Source organism: Brachionichthys hirsutus, chromosome 9 (genome assembly GCF_040956055.1).
Source record: "Brachionichthys hirsutus isolate HB-005 chromosome 9, CSIRO-AGI_Bhir_v1, whole genome shotgun sequence".
Lineage (NCBI taxonomy): Eukaryota > Metazoa > Chordata > Actinopteri > Lophiiformes > Brachionichthyidae > Brachionichthys > Brachionichthys hirsutus.
In genome coordinates, this window is record NC_090905.1 from 10903657 (window position 1) to 10921523 (window position 17867).

General features: G+C 44.6%; 1 protein-coding gene across 1 annotated transcript in view; it reads left to right on the forward strand.

Moving 5' to 3' along the window:
* cpamd8 (C3 and PZP like alpha-2-macroglobulin domain containing 8) overlaps nt 1-17867 on the forward strand; it is a 35415-nt gene extending 17548 nt beyond the window's left edge. Inside the window, exons 28-44 of the mRNA XM_068743226.1 lie at nt 77-158; nt 2708-2864; nt 3355-3429; nt 4751-4916; nt 5710-5796; nt 6078-6214; nt 6453-6608; nt 7318-7380; nt 9577-9848; nt 9949-10036; nt 12474-12548; nt 12771-12876; nt 13001-13111; nt 13183-13395; nt 14529-14603; nt 17063-17264; nt 17731-17867. Of these exons, the coding sequence (XP_068599327.1) occupies nt 77-158; nt 2708-2864; nt 3355-3429; nt 4751-4916; nt 5710-5796; nt 6078-6214; nt 6453-6608; nt 7318-7380; nt 9577-9848; nt 9949-10036; nt 12474-12548; nt 12771-12876; nt 13001-13111; nt 13183-13395; nt 14529-14603; nt 17063-17264; nt 17731 (2066 nt within the window). The 3' untranslated portion in view covers nt 17732-17867. The remainder of the gene's footprint in view (nt 1-76; nt 159-2707; nt 2865-3354; nt 3430-4750; nt 4917-5709; nt 5797-6077; nt 6215-6452; nt 6609-7317; nt 7381-9576; nt 9849-9948; nt 10037-12473; nt 12549-12770; nt 12877-13000; nt 13112-13182; nt 13396-14528; nt 14604-17062; nt 17265-17730) is intronic.

Sequence of the window (17867 nt, forward strand, 5' to 3'; positions counted from 1 at the left end):
TGTGAAGGGCTCTATAGAGCAGGCAATGATGTTGAAATTAATCTAGACACCTCTCCTGTTCCTCATTCTTGACCAGGCTACCAGAGACAACTGACCTACAAACGAGAGGATGGTTCCTACAGTGCCTTTGGAGAAAGGGATTCTTCTGGCAGCATGTGGTAAGTCATCATAGGAGTAGCTGTTAAAGTTTACACAACTCATACCAGACAAACTAGGCTTATCTAAAGCCACATTCTTTAGATTTAGTTTGTTGACCAACGCAATGACGTGTGTTTTTTTTTTTTATCAGCATCTCAGTGTATTATGCTCACATGAATCTATTTCTGTTGTGTTTAAATGACGGGTGCGTGCTTATTAGGGGCAGATGAAGCTAAACATGAAATCAGTGCTCCCAGTGGGGACCGTCCTCTGCTTGCATTTTGAGGCCCATGCACAATGTGCATGTACCTCTGGGCTGATTTATGAGCTGAGGTGGGTATTATATTTGATAAAGCTACAGCCCAGTGAAGCAGCAGGTTACATAAACGGCAGAGGCTTGTAAGCAAACTGCACAATTGGAGCCATCAAGATTTATTTGCATTGAATTAAAGTTCATATCGGTCACACTGAGAGGATTATTCTCTGCCTTTTTTCAATGCAGCCTAAAAAATTGGCTCCTAATGAGTCACTACCTGAGTGTAATTGGTGACATTAAACTGCTGTGGAAACCTTGAACCGTTCCTGTGGTGACTGCGAGAGGATATGAGGATGTAACAGGCAGTGGTTTGGAGTTTTCTTTGGCGGCCAAGGCCAGAGTGCGGATTGTGGGTCACAACCAAATGGCAAACCCTCAGTAAACCGGCATCCGACACGTTGTGAATCCATCAACAACATGTTCGCATCCAAAACAAGCACAGCTTTTGTTTTGGTTCCAGAGTTCATGAGCCGAGCAGTGCATTTACAACCTGCTTGAAGGTGCCCGTAATGCAGTGTTTATATATCCCAGCTTGTAAAATGTACCTGAGTGGAACTTGACGGGATCTAATGAAAATATTGGACTTAAAGACAACTGCTGGCATTAACGGTTTGGTGTGCAGCGCAAGCCATCTTTCTGATGCCAAGGCTATTAACACTACACGGAGAGCTGAGCGTTTGCTGAATGGACGCAATCAAGGATGGTGCTGACGAGGAATAACAAGGGTGACTAAACTGTGGTTTTGATCCCTGCTTCCTTCTGATGTTGACTTGAACGAGAGCTCCGCCCGCGGCATTGCAAACTCAGCAATCCAGCATCAAGGAAAACGTTGCATTAGATTATTTTTTTTGGCAAAAAAATTAATGGGTTTTAATTGCCAGACTTTGAAGATCTTAATTTGACTTCATTCATCCTGAGACCACTGACACCCAAGAGTCCTCCTTTTAACTCCTATTAGCTTGCCCATTTGCACTGTGAACATCAACCCTGCTTCCATACGACCCTTTGGACAGTTTCATATGCATTGTCACGTTATATAAACCCAAACGCTCTCACAAACCTATTTAAAGAGACAGCTAATAGAACGGATCTTAAAAAGGAAGCCTGCACGTGTCTATGCATTCACAAGTTTCAGCTAAGAGACAACAACTGAGCGTCCAAAAAAATTACTAAACTACATTTAACAGAACTGTAAAAGTGCTATCCTTCCTCATCTAATTAGTTTCAAGAGCAAGATAGGTCTTTTTTTTTTCCTGTTCTGTGAGTCTCATTCCTTGGCTCTACATGTCTCAACATGTGGCATGGCATTCACGTCTGCCCAGAGACGGAGCTGAACCTTTAGCAGGGTTGGGGGGGCTGTCTACCAGAGATCTAAAGAACTGATATCTGATATGGTTTTATCTCATTTTTGTAATCCTTTATCTTTGCGTTCACCAAATATTAATTCTTGGAGGCTTGCCACAAAGGTGAAAACTCGCCACAACAGACTTTAGAATTTATAAATGAAGAAATATCCACCAAATAGTAACAGTGAAATAATCCACCACAACCATTTGTTCAAATGGCTTTAAAAGAATCTTTTGAAGCCATTTATTTTTGTTTTTTTTGCATATTAAAGACTGCACTATTAATCAATTGAGCTTGAAAATATTCAGCAAATTAATTTAAAATGAAAATAATTGTCAGTTGCAGACCTACTGTTGAAAAACTAGAGCATGGTCTGGTATTCTTCATTTTGGGATTCTTCAGAGCTAGTAGTGTGTCTCACCCTGTCAGTCAGGCGTGGCCAGAGGTGCTGTCGTCCAGCACTGAGGAGCTGTTGGCCAAAGACTCCAGCTTTTGACCTCTGCTTACCGGGAGGTCTGCTGTTCATGGATGAGTGTGTGTTTATTAGCTCAGGCGTGTCCCCTTGGCCTTTCTCTCTGGTTCTGCTGGTCCTCTCCTTCATGGCCTACGAAAACCAGAGCTCATAAACTTTCAGATGCGCTCGTAGGCCAGCCAGATTCACAGACCTTTGCCTGTAGGGTTAACGTTTGTGGATGCCGTGAAACGCTTTTTGGGGAATGGGCAACTTTTGAAAGATAGGTGCCAGGCCTGTGAGGTATTGCAGTGTCAGTGGCGCAGCTGGGGCAGCTTGTTGCTTTGCTCAACCCAACCATAGAAGGTGGTAGCCATAACTTGTTTTAACTCCTTGTGCTTTCTTTACCTCTTCATCCGCCTCACGCTGTCCACCTCTATCTGTTCTCTTTCTAGGTTGACAGCATTTGTGCTTAAATCTTTTGCTCAGTCTCGGGGTTTCATCTTCATTGACCCGGAGGAGCTTCGTGTGGCCAAGTCCTGGCTCATCAAGCACCAACGAGTTGATGGCTCTTTCCCTGCCATGGGGCGCATCCTCAACAAAGACCTGCAGGTAGGCTTGTGGATGGTGATGATGATGATGATGATGGATGAGGGGTGAGGGGTGAGGGCAGGATGAAGAGCAGGAACAGACTTGGATACAGCATTATTTTGTCAAGATAATTAGAAGGAGTTATCTACTCCTCGAGATGATGCCGATATGAACGAGGACCGGACTATTTGGTCCACTGGTCCAGACGCACTTGTCCAAGATAGTGAATCGCTTCGCTTCCAGTGTTTCTGTGTCATATCAAAACTAGTTTTCATGCCCAAAGGTTCCTGGGCAAAATCAACAAAACTATTTTCACTTGGGCAAAACTAAAACCTATTTGTTTGCTGTTACCTTTTCCAGAGGCAGACTTAAAAAAAAAAAGAGTGCCAACCTCATTGCTGCTCCAGAATTCACATGATTTACTCACACCAATGTTTGGATGAAATATTTGTCCGACTTCTGCGAGTGGCCTTGAAATGAACTGAAAACTGACATGCACTTCTGTCCGTAGGGAGGGATCCATGGGAAGATCTCGCTTACCGCTTATGTGGTAGCTGCCCTCTTGGAGACTGGGATAACCACAGAGGTAAACAATCCCCCCCCCAAAAAAGCCTCAGTGTAAGCTAAACAGCATTACATTTAAAAGCCTTCTGAAGGAGCACATTCAAATGTTTCCCCTCACCTATATTGATGCTATAGAATTGTTAATCATTCGAAGCAACACGCTGAGCACTTCCTGTCAAGTTTGAGCCACTTATTCCCGCAGCCCATTCTAGCAGCCGGCTGTAAATTGAAGTGCAGCTCATGTGTGGACAGATCTCTGCATTCCTGATAGTTGTTAAGAATGCTGAGCTGGCAGTTAGCCTACCGGTACTTGTATTTGTTATGCCCCAGTTCTGCTAATCTAATTACACTTTGGATGACATCAAACGATTCAGACTTCTAGAGACGGTTAAGTTCGACGAAAGACACTTTGGTAACTTCACACATCTTCTTATCCTCTATGCCTCCCCCCTTTTTTTGGGGTTTGAATATTCTTTACTCTGTCACTCCATAATTAAACCTCTGCACCATATGAATGTAAACACTGTCCTCAGCAGTTCCCATTTCCCGCTCCTCTGCTTACCTCCCCCTTACTTCTGCCGTCCATTCTAAAGGGCTTTCTATTCCTTTACTCTTGATAAAAAAAAATCCACAATTATTCTTCACATCAAAGTAAAACCTCCAACCCCACTTAATTAAAGGACAGCTGCTCCGATAGCAGTGAGTAGCGCTTGAAGCGTATCATCTCGGGGATGAGCTGAAGGTCACATCTGCATGAGATGAAAGTCAACTCTCCAAGTTTGAATGGCAAAAATCAATGTTCAGTATCAGCATTTGATGAAAGGATGAATACCAGAGTTCCTTTTATGTAATGTCTGTTACTCGCTTTGCTCACGCAAATGTCACCACTGGGTCATTCACGAAAGATAACTCACGCTTACGAATAGCCAGCAGCTGGAATCAAGTAAAGAGATGTTTTCAGGGCTTAGAAGATAGTTCAACTGCTTCACTAAGTTTTTTTCCAAACTCCCCTCCCTTTTCATCTGTTCCCAGCAGCTGCATGGAGTTGAGTAAGACGGCGCTGGGTGTCCACATACAGCTAAATTCTTTTAACGCACACAAAGATGCAAAAAAAAAAGACTCCTTTAGCGTTGCTCAGCGCAAAGTTGCGTGCACCGAAAACTATGCTTTATCAATTACGGCACCTGCATGATAAAACAAAGCACAAGTATTTGCATGTTTCAACAGTAACAGATTATCACCAGAATAAATTTACAGGCATGTTTTGCCGTGTCTGTTAAATGCAGATCATCGCAGTCATCACACTTTGTGTTTGTCACATGTGCTGTCCTGTCCTGGCTCAGGAAGAAAAGGTGTCGGTAGCAAAAGCCAAGAATTTCTTGGAGAGCAACACCTATTCTGCTGATGACCCTTACACCACGGCCCTGTCTGCATACGGCTTGGCCCTGCTCCGCAGTCCTTACGCCCCGCTGGCCCTGCGCCGCCTCAACCACATGGCCATCACACAAGGTACTGCCACACACATCACCGTGAGTCACTGCAGGATTTAGTGACCTGAACATCACATGTTTTAGCAGCTGACAAGCAGATGTGATGTGAAAATATTGAATATATTGTAAATGTAAAAATCATGTGTCCTGTTTCTGTGGTCGTATCTTTAAAATGACCAAAGTCTGAGGAAACCACTAGTATAAAACAAAATGTAGACTAAACATTTAAGTCTGCAAACCAGGCTTATAGCCTTTCATAAAGCAGTTCAGTTTAGATTGCTATGTAGCCTATGTGAGATCCACCAGCTTTGTGCAAGGCACAGGAGCAGACTGGCTGTCGTCATGGTTTTTCCTGCTGGGTGATAGGTTGAAAAATCAATTATCATATTAAGGAAAGATTTATAAATCTTATCGTCTTTACCAGCATGCATTTTTACTGGGTACCTAATCAAGAGGGTTTTTTCTAAATCTTTCAGCACTAATTGCGCATTTTCCTTTAAAGCCTTCTGCCCAGAGGCTGCTTGTAGTTTTAAAGAATCCAGGCTAAAGTGCCCCCCCCCTACCCCACCCCACCCCCATCTCTTATCTATGTTAGTTTCCCGTTGCCATTTCCTTCCTCTTAACTAAAACTTTGTGCAAGTATTAGAATATTTGGCTTCTTTTTTTAAGGGAAAGTAGTAATACACTGTTACTTGATTGCAGTATGCTTATTGCACTCATCACTTGGTAGCATAGCTTCTGGAAGATATGCTACCATATCTATTACATTAGTGTGATGAGAGATGACCTTTATCTTTTCTTTGTCTTTGCAGATGGACTCACCCACTGGAGTCTGACAGGCAGCACGGTGACGGATGAGGACACTTTCATGGGCTTCAGCGATGGCATCTCTCAATCAGGTATAACTGCCACACCCACCAACAATACAGTACGGAGGTCGCATTTTAAATTCAGGGAGAGTTGACCCACCAGAGCGAATTGGGTGGTGCAAAAGAAAAAGCCTTGGTGAACCAGTCTGTTTTGAGGGTGTAATATCAGGTGAACAACTTAATTGTGATGCTGTGGTAAAGGTTTATTTGCTATGTAATTCTGAATCTCTATTAATGAACAAATGTTCTATAACTATTCTTATTGTGTAGGCCAAGCCTCTAATAGATCTGGTATTGGGTTTTTTTCTCAGTGGTGTCAGCAGAGGTGGAGATGACGGCCTATGGTCTCCTGACCTATACCCTCCTGGGGGACGTAGCCTCCGCCCTGCCTGTGGTCAAATGGCTCTCCCAGCAGAGGAATGCGTTAGGGGGCTTCTCCTCGACACAGGTAGCACTGTTTGCTGTTCTCTTGTGTATTTCTGTGTAGCGGGATCATTCCACAATCATTGCACGATTGTTGGTAAGTTCAACCAACAAAAATATGCTGGCTGTGACGTTTTTAAAAAATATATAAATTATAATCTAACTGAATTCAAAAAGGTTAACACAAGTTAATACAAATTGTGTTTTTTTTTTAAATTCCCAAACACAAGTGCAGAGTAAAGCTTCCGGAATTCTCTGTGCAGGATACGTGTGTCGCTCTGCAGGCCCTGTCGGAGTACGCCATCTTGTCCTATGTCGGCGGGGTCAACCTCACCATCTCTCTGGCCTCCACCAACCTCGACTTCCAGGAGACATTTGAACTCAACGGGGAAAACAAGAAACTCCTCCAGCGTGCCAAGGTGACCGCGGACGGAAACAGCGATCCAATGAAACATCCTCTTCATGGCTAGAATCCTCTTCTGTGTTTTTGTAAGCAGATGAGGCACGAGATGATGCCTTCAGATTGTTTGCCAAGATTGACGGCACTTTATCAACAGAAGTCGTCAAAGGACAACGACTGGTTGCCAGAGTGGTTATGAGTGGACGTTTCATTTAAGAGAACCAAATGCACATTTAAAAAAAGGTTTCCCTCCTTATTGCAGTGATTGATGAGCAACTATGCCCCAGAGTCCTACTTTGGCATTAAAGAGTGAGCTCCATGAATCTGTGTCCGGCTGTTTAGTAGCCAACCTGTTCCCGTTGCCAAACCAAACCTGGCTTGAATACGTTGGATTTCCCAAAAGCACTTTGTTGATTTGATGATTTAATAACTCTGTTTTATTGGCTCTTTCACCCACACATTACAAACTTGACATTGTGGTCACAAACCGCCGCGGCTGTGGCGTCAGGTCAGCACTACTGAGTATGTAAAAGAGCTCCATCAGATTCAGGTGAGAGGGTGGTATGTTCCCCTGCTGTGATTAGTGGTGTCAGCTTAATTTGGGGGTAATTAAGTACTGCTGGTTAGGAGCCAGGGAACCCCTAGTGGCAGTCCGGCAGCGTTCATTCGCCTCCTCCTGCCCTTTCTGACTCTCTTTGTTTCTCTTCTTGCTTGTGTGTTTTTCCCAGATCCCCAGTATTCCCACAGGCCTTTTTGTCAGCGCTAAAGGAGAGGGCTGCTGTCTCATGCAGGTACACGCAGTGCTCAAATACACAAACTCACACATATATGTACGTATTTTCAGACCTGGACATTTCCCAGAAAGGAGCCATAATACTTCACCTGCAAGGAAATGGAATACCAGACTAAGCAGTGGCCATTGCCTCATAAATGCCCAAATTCCTCCGTGTAAATTGGAGCAATCCGGTAGAGTTTACGGCGTCGTTATGGAATGTGTTGCTCATTCCTGTTTATTCCTATTGTCGCCCTGGACAGGATGCTGTGTACTTTCTACATTGTTACTGGCGAAGAGAAGAATTGGAGTCATGTGGGAGTCATTTTTCCTTTTTGTCGGCTGGTATCCTGCCCTCTCTTCTTAATAACACCACGTTTAAATGTTCGCCTCCTTTAAAACCAAACGAGGCACGAATAGGAAATCATTCTGGATCAAAATGTTTGAGAAACTGTTCTCAGAAACGTGTGTGATGCGCCTTGAGTCGCGGTAGCGCCAGATGCAGCAGCTGATGCTCTGATCTGTTAGTGCAGCGACATAATTGGGTTTCTCATGCACAAAGGCAGAGTTTCTGGCTTCACACCTCCCGGCTCCTCTACTTTCTCTCCGTCCACACCTCTCCATGCGTCAACACAGCCCCTCTGACAGCCCCCCGGGCCAGCGGCACCTGGCCTCTCGTGAAGTACAAGGGTGGAACAATCAAACTGCCCCGTGTGAGAGCGAGTGTTTGTAGACAGACTCGAAGTGATGAGCACGGCGTGCGTCCTGTGCCTCGGGATTATTATGTAGTGGCTTTGCAAAGGCCTCAGATCAGACTGGATGATTTATCCAGTGTGTGCAGTTCTGTTAATAATAATGTTCTACAAAATTTAAAAGAGCAGGAAGTTGTCCTCGGGCCGAAATAGTAGTCTCCTCGGTGCTCGTGTCCGGTGAATAGGATTTGTGGTTTATGCTTTAAAGTGCTGCTCATGTTTTCTTGTCTTTTTGGTGCCAGAGGTGCTAAAGTGTTTGAACTAAGCAGTTTGTTTCCAATCCGTGATGCCAAAAAGCATAAATTTTGTTCCTTCATATAAAAGCCTCAAAGACATGTCAAATATGTGGCAAACTCTCGAAAACCTGTCTTGATAGTAGAGAGTACAAAAAAATATCAAATCATTTGTCACACAAGCCCCCGCTTGCTATTGGTCACATCCGCTCATGAAAAGGCTAAGATAAAACCAAAATAAGGCAATTAGCTAAAGACCCGATGTCCTAAATCACAAACATTTCTTTGACGCAGCCGAAAGTATCATGCTAGTGGCGCTCTGTTTTTGCTCGTTAACATTGAAGACCACAGCGGTGAGCGCTGTTACCTCACAGCAAGAAGGTCACAGGTTCAAATCCGACTTGCGGCCTTTCTGTGAGGAGTTTGCATGTTCTCCCCGTGTCTGCGTGGGTTCTCTCCGGGTTCTCCGGCTTCCTTCCATCACCAAAAACATGCAAATTAGGGGAATTTGTTCCACGAAATTTCCCACGAGTGTATGTGTGCGAATGAGTGTCTGTCTGTGTGTGGCCCTACGATGAACTGGCGGCTTGTCCAGGGTGTACTCGGCCTCTCACCCTTAGATTGCTGGGATAGACTCCAGCACGACCCGCGACCCAGTCACTGTTCAGAAGATGAATAACTGACTGAATGGTGTGTAGCCACACAGCTACTGCACATTTTAAAATGTTACCCATAATAGTTAGGTTGGGTTGGGGTCAACTTTATTGTCATTTTGCATGTATACAAGCTCAAAGAAGTTAAATACAGTATTGGATTTTAAGTCAAATGTTAAGGAAATAAATACTGTACTTAATATCTTAAAAAAGCATAAATATAAGCCTCATGATGGCACTAAAGCAAAAGTGAGGGAATAAACAATGCCAGTAAGGTTTATCCTCTGGGAAACAAGAGCATCTTTTCAAATTTTGGAGCTATTCCATTTGAAGAAGTTGAGATATTTCTACTTCTAAGTCAGAGCTTTGGCACGCGGGAGTCATTAGTGGAAAAGGCTTCATGAATACTATCAAAGACTGTAAAATAAAACTTCTAAAGTTGTAATGCTCATTCTGGGCTGAAAACGGTGCAACAAGCTGTCACGTCCCGAGAGCAGGATGGAGCATTTAAACTCTGATTTTAATGGACACCGTAAAATGCCCCCCCCCCCCCCCCCTCCATTCCCTGTGTCTCCAGATTGATGTGTCTTACAACCTACCTGACCCAGTGTCAAAGCCTGCCTTCCAGCTTAGGGTGGACCTTAAAGAGCCATTTCAAGAGCGGCAGCTGCAGACCCCGTCCTCTTTCTCCTCCTCCTCCTCCTCCCGCCATCCTTCCTCGCGCCCCCGCAGCCGTGCTGACAACCGCTCTGAGCTTAACCGCAAGCGGCGCGCACCAATCGATGATGACGATCCAGCAGCCCACCAGGACAAAATGGACTTCCATATTACCTTAGAAGTCTGTGCGAGGTAGAACGTCCTCACACACACTGTGCATAATTAAACACAGCAGCCGTGTTCGCATCTCTGCCTTTAATAATTTCCATCCTAACCCCGGCTCTCCATTCAGATGGCTCCATTCAGGCTCATCCAACATGGCCGTGATAGAAGTTCCCATGATTTCTGGCTTCCGAGCAGATGTCGAAAGTCTAGAAAGGGTATGTAATCATATAATTAGTACACATGCTCTCACTTTTCACCGAGATGTTCACAGAATGTGCACAATTCTGAGCACACAAAGATATCCACAGACAACATCTGGCTATTTCTGCTGGTCATCGAGGCTCGCCGTTTTGCTAGCAGGCAGGGCAAAGATGCAAGATATGAGCTAATACCCAAACTGAAGAGCACACCGAATGTATGTGGAAGCTGTTTGACAAAACGCAGTACGTCTTGCAAATGTATCCGAATCATGTTTCCTTTGGAGACTCATTTGTGTCTGCTTACACATAAACACAGCTCCACAGGAAGCATCTCTAAGCAGAGTCGCCATAAACAAACGCAGTCGCGCTTTGGATGTGGATATAATGGCTGTGGTACAGTAGAAGGCGCTGTGTAAATATTTGTTAGAACAGGAAGGACTCAAGTGTTTCGCTTATCGCCTCCATTGTTGCAAGGAGAACGAAGATTTCCTATAAATGGCCTGCACACATAGGCCTATGCAGTGTGAAAACAACTCGCGTGTTGTCATGCGTTTGCATGTTCCATTGCCACCGGATTGGTGGTTAAGGTTCGATAAGGGAAAGACCAACCTACTCAGGACCTGATTGTCAGGTACAGACATGTAAAGGACAGCAGGGAAAGCACATATGTTTTGGAGACTCTTGTAAAAGTGTGACAAATGGTTTGATCGGTTGAGGATTGGATTAATGTTGATATAGAGCCAGAGACATTGATGAGAAATATAAGTGCTTGATTCCGGTCATCATCTTGCCAGCTACCCATCAGAGGCCTGTCCCTCATTATCAGGCAGTTTTAGGGTTCCCCCTCTACACTCACACACACACGCGGCTGTGACCGAGTCAGTTGAGTCTGACCTGAGTTGTTTGTGGCTAACAAGCTCAGTTTACACCCCTGCTGGCCTCCCTTGGAGTTTTACTGCTGCCTGCCTGACTGCCAGTTACATTCCTCAATTTATGGTGGCAAGCTTGGCTTCTGCGGTCTTGTCTGGTCGCTTTCTTGGAGCCCGCGGTCATGAATGATTAGACCGGTGACTGAATGGAAGCTACCACATCCACAACCTCTTATCAGCCTAATGTAATAATGAGCTTTGCTTAATTAACAGCTCAGAACACACTGTGGATAGAAGTTTATTTGCTAGATAGACAAACGACAGCTTTGTAAACAGAAAAAGACCGAAAGAAAGAGGGACTGTGTGTGTGTGTGTGTGTGTGTGTGTCCCGGTGGCGCCAGCTCAGGCTGGGCACCTCATAAACCCCTGCTGTCCAAAGCCTGCCACCTTTGACAGGATGAAAAATCTCCCCGTGGGGGGGGGGGGTAACTCTGCTGGCTCCTTATGCAAATACCCAGATGTTCGGTAAACAGGTCACCCATGACTCATTCATGCACTCATAGAGACTAGTGACTAGATATGGTCATGCATGTTGGACCCAACTATACGCTTGTGCAAAAGCATCCCAAAATACCAGAAATGGTCTCGAGCACTGATCAGGCGATCCCAGAGGAAAACTGGGATCGCTTGTTGATTTGCTCCGCTGTAGAGCTTGCGGAGTCATGATTGGTGACCTGTGCATTTTCCACCCCTGCTATAACGTTATGGTGGCGTGCACATGGTTTGGATTGTAGCTGTGGCCCACAGAGCACATTGAAATGCAGACCATGTGGCCTCTGACATTTGGATTGCATAGACACGGTAATCAAAGCGCTAGGATCCACATTCAGTTCAGCTCAGACGTTCGTTTTCTAGTCACAAACAATCACATCTCCAACTTAGCTTTAGTTCAGTAGGTGCAGACACATTATCATTCATAAAATTGCAGCAGTTCTGTCTCCGTTATCTGCTCCAGCTCCAAGCTCACCCGTCACACTCTATAGAACATATTTCATATTGTCATTTTTCTATATTTAAATATACTTTTTAAATATTCTCAGCCGAATTTGCAATGAATTGTGACAGCTCTGCGTTTAGGATCCTGTGAGGACGCTTGAGTATCTATATATTCAGCCTTGGGCTGTTTAACGTATTCTTGATGTTTGATCTCTGACATGGAGCTGTCCAGTCCGCTGTGGTGCTGATTGCTAAATATGACAGTTTCCATGTCGATGACCTCCAGTTGTATATTAATGATAGAATTGAATGCGCTCTAGCTCAACTGCAAGCCTTGTGTTCTCCGCCCATAAATAGATATTTTATATCACTCATCATTAGCAGTCTTATGTTTGAAGAGTCCTATACAGTAGTGATAAACAACACACACCTGTGTTCACAGACACTGCAGAATGTTTGAACCACGTCCAGGAAAATGTGACCAAAAAAACCCCTCCATGCCTGTGTCTGCAGGGATCTGCTCAAGTCAAGTTATGTGGTGTTTTTTTTTTTGTCGTGCTTTACTGGTGTATTCCCCCCCCCAACAGCTGCTGATGGACAAGCGAGTGGGTCTGAAGAGATATGAGCTGAATGGGAGAAAAGTGTTGTTCTACTTTGACGAGGTGAGTTAAAATAGCTCTTGGTTGTGGCCATCAGGACTCTCATTGTGTCAATGAATGCTGTGTGTGCAGGCATGTGGCAACTCATTTTTCCATAGGGTAGGTGTGCTTCTAAATAAAATATCTAACTGTGAGAATGCTTAGTTTTTGTCCTATCTGCATTTTTCCTGCTTTTTTTTTTTTTTTTTTTGCACATGTTTATTTCTGTTTGTCTCCCCTGCTCAGATTCCCAGCCAGTGTATGACGTGTGTGGCTTTCCAAGCTGTCAGAGAATACATTGTAGGCAAGACGGCGCCTGTTCCGGTCAAGATCTATGACTACTATGAACCAGGTGTGCCTCTGATGACTATTTGAAGTGCTGCTCTTTAAAGAGAAGCAAAAAAAAAAAAAAAAAAAAACATCCAACTCACCTTGATTTATGAAGTGGCTTCTTTTTTTGTGTGTGTGTCATTCAGCATTTGAAGCGACCCGGTTCTACAATGTCAGTGAAAGCAGTCCACTGGCACGAGAACTGTGTGACGGACCCACTTGCAATGAGGTGGAAAGTTCAACCAATCAGTGGATAGGTGAGGCTCACACCGCACCCTGAATAGCACCTTGTCTTCCATTGGTTTCCTTACACGTATTTTGTCAACAGGTTTCGTGCAGGCAAACCAGTGCAACAACGTGTTCGGCTGCCTGGAGGAGGAGCAGCTCGAGCGATGCACCTGCTACAGGGACTGCGGTTATGACGGGGAGCCAGTTTGTGGATCGGATGGCCAGCTGTACCAGAACCAGTGCCAGATGGAGGTGTTTGCCTGTCGAAATGGGTCGCGCATCAAGCAGGCACCGCTGTCCCAGTGTCCTCACAGTAAGGGCTTAAAGCAAATCGCCTGACATTCATTTCAGATTTAAATAGTTTACTAGGCATGGTAAATCCTTACGGAAAAAAACGTCTTAAATGAATACATTTGCACAGCGCCAGATTGCACTGTAGATGACGGGGTGGTTATGTTTCTCAATGCTGTTTGGTTAATGCAAAACAAAATGAGAATGATAAGCCGAATTGCCATATTTACACTATAGGACACATATGTCTACTTCTATTTTGTAAGGCCTATCATATCCTGTTGTCTGCATTACTGCTAGCACAGTCAAAATGACCCCTTTCGCTGAAAATAGCTGCTTTATTCAAGCTGACATTAACTGTGTCGTGAGCATTTGTACATTAACTGGGCTGTGAATCACAGATATCGTCACTGTATCAACAGGAAGTCTTATATTCCTGCAGCTCTATATGAAATGAGCCCCATGTCCAGTGTGTTTGTCTGGTCTCACGCACATGACAGTGTGTCCGCTCTCCTGCCTGTGTTAAAGGATCTAAGCGGTAGAAGCATCTGTTCAGGTGTTGAGCTGATTACTGGATGAGTTTTCTGAGGGGATCCACCCGCCACACACACACACACACACACACACGCATGCACACACACCCCTCCTCTCGCTCACTGCTGTATTACAGGGCTCTCTCCAAATGACAGAGTGCTTTTGTCCAGCCCTTTGAAATCCTTGTCACATTCCTTTCCGACGCACAGCCCAACAACAAAGAAGCCTTCATGTTGTAGAGCACATTGGGAAACGGAATAGACAAAACTGTGGTGGGAAAAGACCTCGGTTTGTGCCAAGTGCTGTTGATTATCAAAAGAGCTGTATTTTTGTCTCAAGCTCCTGACCTTGTTTGTTTGTGTATGGTAGCGCAGCAGAGATCCATGCCTCCGTTTTCCTGTTTTGAAAAGGAAAAAGATATAATTTGTTTCCACACACAGACTCTGTTTTGGCCCTCGGTTAACACTGAGGGTGCAACATTGTTTTGCCAAGAAGTGTTGCTCTGTGGGGGTGGATAAGGCTTCTGGGCCGTATTTTGGATTCCTGATTACTGGGTTTAAGGTGGTGTGGTTGCCACGTAAATATGAATAATCTGAAGGCTGTGTGTTTTGGTATTTCCAGTGGAGGCCGTGGTGGAGGACAGGCAACCAATGGCAAGCCAGGAAACGGAGCAGCCCTCAGTGCCTGTTCACACAGGTAACATCTGTTACCACACATTTCCCTGCCCACACAAAGTTTTTGCATCTCCCTCACATGCTCTGCTCACAATATTTACATTTCACCTCTATCTTGCTCATTACCCCCCCCCCCCCCCCCCACAAGCCTGCTAAAGCCAGCTGCAGAACTCAGCTGCAAATCACTAGATAACCTACCTACAGCGGGTTTTACTGCATTGATTGCATTTCATATTCATGTTGCCGTCAGCAGAATGTTGCCTGTTGTATGAATACTGCAGCTTATTCTTATTCAAACAAAGGTCAATATGTGCTGCTCTATCATGAGATTTAACAATCTCATGATAGGTGCCCAACCGAGAAAGCAAAGGGAGAATGAATAGTCAAAGAGAGGTGGATGGGAGGTGAAAGGAAAAAGAAAATGGGGCAGAAAAAGAGGAAGGATCCGAAGAGGAAGAGAGTGGGAAGGTGGGTTGGGTGTGTGACAGCGCATTCCCTTGACGCCGCATCATGTCTGGAAATGTTGTGATGAATAGGTTGATAGGTTTCACACTGCAGGCCCGAATGTTGCTCTGCCACAGGCTCAGATCAGCCGCCACTTCCAGAGCGGTGGCCAGAGAATTCCTGATAGGATGCTCGACGCTGTGGACGGAGGATGTAGCTCTGTTGCATTTGGCAACGAAAAGACGAAAAGGCACTGAGTCATTCACAAGATATTAGTGTGTGTGTGTGTGTGTGTGTGTGTGTGTGTGTGTGTGTGTGTGTGAGAGAGAGAGAGAGAGATGGCACAGCCTGCACTGACTTGTTTCTTAACATGCAGCTCCCAAAGCTGCTCACAGTCAAATGCCTCCTGAGTACAAGCGCTGGTATTTACATATGTAGGGATGTGTGTGTGTGTGTGTATGTGTGTACACATATGCACGTATGTATATGTCTGTATATACAAACATAAACATTTATACATATGTTTGCATACAGTATATATATATATATATATATATATATATATATGTGTGTTTTATTTTGTGTTGTGTGCACTGATGTGTGATATACATATGACAAAGAGTTCTTAATCTTTATATATATATATAGACATTTGTGTGTGTGTGTGTGTGTGTGTGTGATGTCCCTGGGAGGATTAGATTGAATACATGTTATTAGAATATTGATGACATGTTTGCTTAGAGCCTCCAAGGAAATGACAGTTTCCACTGGAGCAGTGAAGGAAGCTGAAGCTCTGGAATTAGCTTCCCTGTGCAGACTTGTCTCAGTAGTGAACCAGAGGACAACAGCATGAGCACACAGGCTCCATCAGAGATGACACCTTCCTTCATGTGCACGTGTTGTAACCATTCCATTTCTAGCATTACAAATCAGGTATTTACATTTGATTATTATTAGCATTATAAAGTTCTTTTGTTTCCAAAATGTATTAATAAAATCAAATATATCGGATTCATAGTAGGTGATCATTAGAATAACCGTATTATGAAGTGGCTGAGTTTCCTACTTTTTAAGTAGGGAGGGACCCCTGCTGTCTGCGTTGGGCTACTTCCTTCAGATGTGCGGGATATTAAAGCTGCCCTCTGGAGTTCTCTTGTAAACAAGTTATGTTTGCATGCCCTGCTTGTCACCAGAACGAACAGGTCTAACAAACATGTTGAATGTATTTCCTTCTTTGTAAAACATTTGCAATATTTTTCTTTTTTAACTTCAGACAAGTAAGTGAGCATCTATCTCTACTGTTAAGTTCCTTCTTCTTCTTCCTCCCGATGCTCGTGTTAAACCCGCTGGCTGGGCCCGTGGCATTGCCTGCACAAACGAACATTTCGGGTTTCAGGCGCTGCATCTCCATCTCGACGGGGCTTGACGCCGCTTTTGTCTTGAGTCGGTGACGTTCTAAAACGGCGTGCTGGTCCAGTGCGGCGACTTGTGTGAGGAGCAGCGCTACGAACAGCGTGGGACACGTTTCATTTCCTTTGCTATTTTTTTTATGCTGCAAGTGTTTTTCCTTTGTGCAGCCCGGCAGGTAAAAGTTGTTTACCTGCCGGAAGCGAGCGTCTGCTGCGGTTCTTCATCCAACATTCCACCGCTGCTGTTTCTGCTCCTTGGCTTCCTTCCTGGAGTATTATTGATGAATAGCTGCGAACAAAGCTCTCCTAATTCAGCCATAAACATGTTTAATTTCCTTTAAATTCTTTGGAACATCCCGTTATTGTTTATTAAGAATCCTTTTTTTTTGGTGACGCATCAAAATCAGGAAAAAGCATGAGCGGTAATGTTTCAAGAATGGTGCTGGACCTGCAGGGGCAGTAAGATAAACTGGATATCTGGTAATACAAACAGGGCGGAGAGAAACTAAAGGACGGGGGGGGGGGGGGAGGGGGTCACATACCTCCTGGTGGGAGCGATGTCATCTTTAAATCTTCCAAGTCTTTGTTTTAATGTACCTCCACTTTTCACCTCCCCTGATCTCTACAGGTGAAGAGGAGCAAGGATCCATGGCGGAGTTGTCCTACTATTCCTACGAATATGACCCCGATTCTGAGCCTTTCCTCGCTGATGCAGAGAGGGGGGGCCACGCTGACCTCCCTGAAGGTGGAGGGGATGTCGAACAGAAGGGGCTCATGCCAGCAGATACCCAGCTACCCACACTGGACACAAAAAACACCCCAGAGCGATGGTACGTTGCTTTTATTCATTTATTTAAAATCAGAATAGCACTTCAAGGATGCTTCTCCTGGGATTCGCCATGGTTACTTACTCTCAACAAGTCCCTAAAGCTCAAACCAACATCTGAGTTCTAGCTTTCATTTTTAAGCATGACTCTGGGACTATTTTCAGATGCACGTGCTGCACATCTGGTCTTCTGGCATTTATAGCCTCAGGAAGAATAAAGGAATATGATGTGATATCTGTGGCACAGCCGTTCCATTGGCAAGTCTTAGTGCCACTGCAGCACACATGTTCAGAAGAATCATTTCATAAATGTTACAAGTAATGATGCGCGTAGGCTGTAGGTCTCTGGGAAATGGTTTTCTCTGGTATGACACGCTTGTATTGCTCAGTGTAAGACGTTTGATCTGAATCTGAGATGATGCTCTGAGGCGATGCGATGAAACGACGCTCTGTTTTCTTGTCGTCCACAGAAACGCTTGCAGACCGAAGCCATAAAACGCCTCCAAATTGTACATTATTTGTGAATACGCTAGTGAATGGAAAGAGCAGAGGGGTCTTACTCCGCCTGAAAGGAAGGGATGATGGAGTCTGGAGAACGGGAGTGTGA